Source organism: Ursus americanus, chromosome 2 (genome assembly GCF_024610735.1).
Source record: "Ursus americanus isolate L20-20 chromosome 2, mUrsAme1.1.p, whole genome shotgun sequence".
In the NCBI taxonomy this organism is placed as follows: domain Eukaryota; kingdom Metazoa; phylum Chordata; class Mammalia; order Carnivora; family Ursidae; genus Ursus; species Ursus americanus.
The window spans coordinates 42,319,065-42,324,735 of NC_142128.1; the positions used below are offsets into that span (position 1 = coordinate 42,319,065).

General features: G+C 67.7%; 1 protein-coding gene across 5 annotated transcripts; it reads right to left on the reverse strand.

Moving 5' to 3' along the window:
* Nucleotides 1-26: 26 nt before the first annotated feature.
* On the reverse strand, nt 27-5,529 carry PAQR6 (progestin and adipoQ receptor family member 6). Of its 5 annotated transcripts, none has more exons than XM_045784187.2 (8): nt 4,395-5,529; nt 3,105-3,182; nt 2,577-2,704; nt 2,274-2,479; nt 1,941-2,067; nt 1,459-1,555; nt 1,219-1,369; nt 27-958 (listed from the first exon to the last, which is right to left on the reverse strand). In XM_045784187.2, the coding sequence occupies exons 1-8, from the start codon at nt 4,602-4,604 to the stop codon at nt 672-674; spliced, it is 1,284 nt and encodes a 427-aa protein (XP_045640143.1). In that variant the 5' UTR covers nt 4,605-5,529; the 3' UTR covers nt 27-671. The 5 variants fall into 5 exon arrangements, with proteins under 5 accessions (XP_045640143.1, XP_045640142.1, XP_045640145.1 ...); XM_045784186.2 differs by having other exon boundaries at nt 4,356-5,529; XM_045784189.2 differs by lacking the exon at nt 4,395-5,529 and adding an exon at nt 3,770-3,813.
* Between the last annotated feature and the right edge of the window lie 142 nt (nt 5,530-5,671).

A 5,671-nucleotide genomic window follows, 5' to 3' on the forward strand; every position in this document is an offset into this window, starting at 1 on the left:
GGGAGTGGAGAAAGTCCTTCCCCAAATCTGTTGACTGATTTATTTATACCCGCTTCGTCTGGAAGCATCAAAGGGAGCGTCCTAAAAGTCTAATTATGAGGGTTCCCCCTCTAGCCCAGCACCTGTCCCCCCACCCAGCCCACGGCACCATCCAGGACACCCACGTAGACCCAGAGGCCTGGACATAGAGCACACGGCTGTGGCCAGGACAGACGGGCTCTTCCCCGTGGGCGGAGCGCTGCCCGTAGACGGGGCCGCCCGGGTCGGGGGGCGAGGGCAGCCGCGGGTCTCCGGCCGGACGCACGAGCACGCGGGGTGGGCCTGCGTTAGTCGTGTTAGTGCTTCCTTGGGCTCGGCAGAGACTCGCAGGCAGGAACGGAACCAGGTGTCAGGGCCCCGGCACCTCCCCGTCCCCAGCCTCCAGCCGGGGGGCCAGCTCCAGCCTGGACACACGCACTGCCCCTCTCGGACCTTCAGCACTTGCCCCAGCCTCACCGAGCGCCCCCTCGCGACCCTCCCCCTTGCCGCTAGCATCTCCCCGCCCCTCCTCTCCTCTGCCCTCTCCGCAGCCCCTCTGGCTCCAGGCTCCGATGCGCCTGCTCGCTCGTCAGGCCCCTGCCGGGCTCCTCCCCAGCTCCAGGGCCTGGCCTCTGCCTTCCCCCAGGGCAGGCTTAGAGATGGGCCCTCACTGCCTTCCCGCCTTCACACCCCCTCCAGGGGCCACCCTGCAGCAGGGGGCAGGTGCGGGGGGCCCGACACAGGGAGGCCGTGAAGGCGGCAATGATGAGCAGGTTCCCGGCCACCGCCAGGCCCAGCGTGGCCACCGTGCCCGCCAGGCCTAAGGGGGGCTCCTGCGCGGCCAGCCAGGCGCGGCGAGATCCCATGTCAGCCAGCACCGCCTCCAGCTGGAAGTGGGTGCCCAGCACGGCACAGACGTGGAACAGCTGGTGGCTATGGCCTGTGGGGAGGCGGGCGGCTCAGGGCAGGTACCCCGTTCCCAGGGCTGCTCCCCTAAACTGGGACTAAGACCTGCCCCGAGGAGCGTGACGGCCGATGCGCATAGGCCCCGGTCCAGGTGCTACTGGTTCGTTACCTGAGGAGGGGGCGACCTGGCCCCGGGGCACGCTCCCTGGCTGTGATACCCCATTACTCTGTTCACCTGCGCCCTGGACGCTGTCTCCCCTCACCCCTCCCTGGACGGGACTCTCGAGCTCTCACCAATGTAGTCGAAGCGTCCTGGGGCCAGCCGCTCAGGCAGGCGGGAGGCGAAGAGGAAGCCCGTGAGCAGCGCGCAGACGAGGTGGTAGCGGTGGCTGGCGCTCAGTGCCTCCAGCCCACAGGCGGGGCCCCTGTCCCAGCACAGTCCCAGCTGGCAGAGGACAAGCAGAGCTGGTGGGGAGGGCCCTGGGGAGCGAGGGCCTGGGGAGCAGGGAGGGCAGGAGCGCCAGGCTCCCTTACCCGGTAGAAGAGAGGGAGGTTGTCGAACAGGAAGGGATAGGCGAAGGCAGCCGTGCGCAGGACCTTACTGAGCCCAGGGCTCTCTATCTCGGGGAACCTGGGAGGCGGGAGGGAAAGGCTGGTTACCGCCCTTTCTCCGGGGGTGCTCAGCGAAGGACAGGGGTCCTTGGCCAAGATGGAATGTCACGGTAGCTTAGTGGCTGTACAAGGACTCAGGGCACTCGAGCCCTCTGAAAACGACGCATCTGTGAAGAGGGCGTATACACCGGTCTCCTGGAGGGTGGCTGTGAGAATTCAAGGAGACAGTGCGGGTACGGTGCTGGCGCACCGGAGCCACACCCCATGAGGCCTCCATAAGCCGGGGCCATTGTTACTAACGTTGGTCAACAGTCTGAGGCGCAGGTACGCCATTGCTGGCCTCTAGTGTGTCTGGGGGTGCCCTGTCCGCCCGCCTTCCCCTGCTGCACTAGCGGAGAACCCACCGGGAGTAGCAGGAGAGGCCGGTGCACAGGAAGGAATTGAGTGCGGCGGCAGGCACAAAGAGTTGGTGCAGGCGGGTGTGCAGCCAGGAGGCCGGCATGGAGTAGGCGGCATAAGGGAAGGCACAGCCTGGGGAGAAAGGGGGCGGGGCTGGAGCTGAGGCCCCAAGGCCGCGCCCCCGCCCCCTCGGAGTGCCCGCGCCCGGCCCCGCCTCCAGCACCCCGGCCGCGCCACCTCCGCGCGGAGCGCCCCCTTCATCCCCTGGCCCCGCCCCCGGAGAGCTCCGACCACGCCCCCGGGGCGCTCCCGCCCCGCCCCGGCCCCGCAGGGCTCACCCAGGCTGTAGAGGCTGAGCGCGCCGTAGTCCAGGAAGTAACAGATGTGGCGCGCGCGGGGCGACATGGAGCTGAAGGTGTGCGCGCAGCACGACGCGAAGGGGTAGAGGCAGGCGGGCAGCAGGAAGACGAGTAGCGGCCGGTGGTACGGCTCCGCCCGGAAGCCCGGGCCCCCCGCCAGCGCCAGCAGGCGCCACACGAAGTACCTGCGGAGGGCAGGTGCTCAGGCCCGCCGCCCACTCGCCGCGCCCCCGCGGGCCGGACAGCCCCTGCCCCCGAGGAGCCCCTCCGGGCGCCGCTCACCAGGTGGGCAGGAAGTGAGTCCAGATGTTGACCGTCTCGTTGGTCATCTGGAAGGAGCTGAGGACACAGTCCCGGGCCGAGCTGGTGGGGCGGCGGTAGCCAGACATGATGCCGTCTTCCCAGAACACCTGGGCAGGTGGGACACAGGAGGGGCGTCACTGGGCCCTCCCCTTTCCCTCCGTGAGAGGTCTCTGCAAGCGGCGTGGAAGAGAATGGGCCCCAAAGCCAAACCAAATCCGACCCCCCTCTTACCGCGGGCCCCGAACACCCGAAGAGCAGGGGAGAAAGCGAGGAGGCAGCGGGAAGGGGACCAGAGCGGAGGGGCGGGGTGGGGCTCCGGGGAAGAAGGGGACTCTGGGTTGGGGGGGGGGTCGCTAGCACGTTCCTTAGAGAACAGAGGGATGGCAGGGATAAGATGGCAAGGATAAGAAGGAGCCCCCACACCCACGCCCAGTTGCTCAAAGGGAGGACTCTGCCCCAGTCAGTCGGTAGCCTGGGGAGTGGGAGTTGGTGGGTCAGGCCCCTCACCCTGGGGACCTGGTGGACTCGAAGGAGTTGGGGCAGCTTGAGACTGAGCATGGTGGCCCGGCACCTCCACGCCGTGACCTAGAGACAAAGTGCGGGGTGAGGGCATCGGGTGTCTGGCCCCATCCACAGGCTCCTTCTCACCCCCGTCCAGGGCGGGCCTGGTCAGTGGGACCCAGGATGGGCTGTGCGCGCACGTGCGCGCGTGGGTGGGAGCTGCTTGCCCGTCCTCATACCACGTGACCCCCGTCCCACCCGGAGTTTTCCGTTCCCCGCCCCCGCCCCCGCCCCAGAGGGGCTGCTCAGCTTCAGCACGGGACCGCCTGAGTGCACGGTGCTCCCCAGCCCGAGGGAGGCCTGGGTTAGCAGCCCCAGCCTCTGGATCCGGGTCCCCAGGCCCCGATTTCTGTCTCCGGAGAAGCCTGAGTCAGGGAGGTCAGTGCAGAGCGCGCCCACGCACCTCCCCGCCCCCCACCGGAGCGCCCCTTGGCCCACGGAGCCGGGGCTGAGCACGGAGGACTGATGGCGCTCGCCGGGAATTCCTGGAGGGGCCAGACGGCCGCGGTAGGGGCAACGAGTTAGGGGGGTGTCTGGCTCTTCTCAAAGAGCTATACTTGTGCCCCGGGGGTCCCCGACCCTCCTGAGCCCCGTACCCCTCAGCTCCAGACCTGTGCGCTGCCTCCCGGTGGCCGCGGCTCCGCTGCGCCCCCCCCCCCCCGCGCCTCTCCTAGGCACATTCCTTGGCACCGCTGGAGGGGCCGGGCCAGCCGGGCGGGTGGAGCCGCCCGGGGGAGGGAGAATAAGACTCTCCCCCTCCCCGGCCAAAACATCCCGGCAACAATACAAGCCCGCCCCACCCCTCTTCCTGCCTCCAGCGGTGGCGGGGTGTGTGCCGGGCACTCTGGACCTCACGCCGCTGGCGGGTACCCCCAGCCGCTGCTCCGGCCAGGCCCTCCGCCTCTGAGCTGGGTGCTGGGGACCCTGCTGGGCGGAGGCAGGCCGGGTCTCTAGTCCCTGTGCTCGGCCTGAGCTTTTAGATGAGGCCTCCCGGGTACCCCGCCCCTCCGAGGAGTGGGATGGGGGTGGTCTGACCCACCCTGCGTGCTGCCCACCTCCCTGGGGGACGGGAGGGAGAGACGATGCCGGAGCCTAGGTCCCTTCAGGGTCCCTTCCCTTAGCGGTAGGGTTTAGGGTCTCCCGAGGACTGTGTGCCGTAGCCATGGAAACAGGAAGGGGCTGGAGCAGGTGCTTTACCTCTGGTCCCCCAGAGCAGGTGTCATGTGAGCTCCTTACCCAGAGCTTGGCGGGTGCTCCTAAGCGGTGGGTCAGCAGGCCCAGGGCTCCTCGGGCAGAGTCCCAGGCTCCTGCCCTCCAGGCCGACGGGAGGGAGAGAGTGGTGGGCAGGCAGGCCAGGCCTGGGCGGGGAGTGAGACAAAGGGGAGCCGGGAACAATCCCAGCCTTGTCCAGCCCCCAGGGAGCAGCGTGGGGTGGCCCAGCCCCATTAGCAGGCAGCTCACTCGGCCTCCTGCACACAGCCAGCCCCTCCAGCTTGACCCAAGCCCACGGGCATCAGACCGGCCACAACAGCCTGGAGCCCCAGCCCGGCCTCGGCCAGGGTGATGCGGAGCCCTCCTCAGAGCGGGCTGCGCGAGGGGTCTGGGTTCTGCCGGGAGCACAGCCTCTGTTGGGCCAGGCACGGGAATCAAAACCCTTGACCTGTGATCTCAGAAAGCACCCTCATGCCGACGTGCCCTCCCGACCAGGCCAGGGGCCCTGACGTGCGGCCGGTTTCTATAGTCAACCAGGACCTTCCCACCAACGGGGAAACTTATCCACAGAATTGGTCATGGCGGGCGACCTGGCCGTAAGGGTGTGGCTATTAACAGGGTGACAGACAAGAGGACGCCCTGAGACCTACAGCACCTCCACTGAGATGCCCCTCGATGTTGCTGACCTCATCTGAGGGGCTGTCCTGCTACCTAGGCCTCCCCAGGGTTCAGTCCAGGGGCCTGAAGAGGATAGGAGGGGGGAAGGAAGGGAGCCAAGGGATGGACATCTTGTCATAAATGTCACTTGAGGCAAAAGAAGGAAAGAAAAAAAGCAAGCACTCGTCACTGCACTTCGGTGCCTCTTAGCGCCAGGTGCTGGGCACAGTCCAGAGCGAAGGTCTGTAGGAAATGCTGGCCGAACAAGGGAACCGCCATGCCTGTTCATCCCGACACTGACGTGCCAGTCCTTGCGGGGGACAGGGGCTGAGGCCCCAGGGGCTGGTCTCCATGCTCCCACCCGTGGCCCCTGGAAGAAGAGCTTCAGCCCCACCAAGAGGACGCAGCGGGAGGCAGTGCGTCACCAGCGCCCCCACCCAGCACCCCCGCAAAGGCACCAGCTGCTCACAGGGCCTCTGCACTCGACCGTGTCTTCCACAAAACCTTGCCCGGAGCTTTCGCCCGAGCTGCCTGCTTCCCACGTCAAGGGGTTCGCCTCAACGCAAGCTTTCCGAGACGCCCCTTCGGCAAGAAGGCGCCACCATCCCAACACACCCGGACAGAACGGTACCAGGAGGCAGGGG

Coding starts and splice junctions, on each gene's coding strand:
- PAQR6 (XM_045784186.2), bottom strand. CDS start 4,604: ATGGGGCTGGGCCACCCCACGCTGCTCCCTGGGGGCTGGACAAGGCTG. Junction 1,370..1,458: donor ACCTCCCTCTCTTCTACCGG/GTAAGGGAGCCT, acceptor GTCCTCTGCCAG/CTGGGACTGTGCTGGGACAG. Junction 959..1,218: donor AGGACGCTTCGACTACATTG/GTGAGAGCTCGA, acceptor GCCTCCCCACAG/GCCATAGCCACCAGCTGTTC.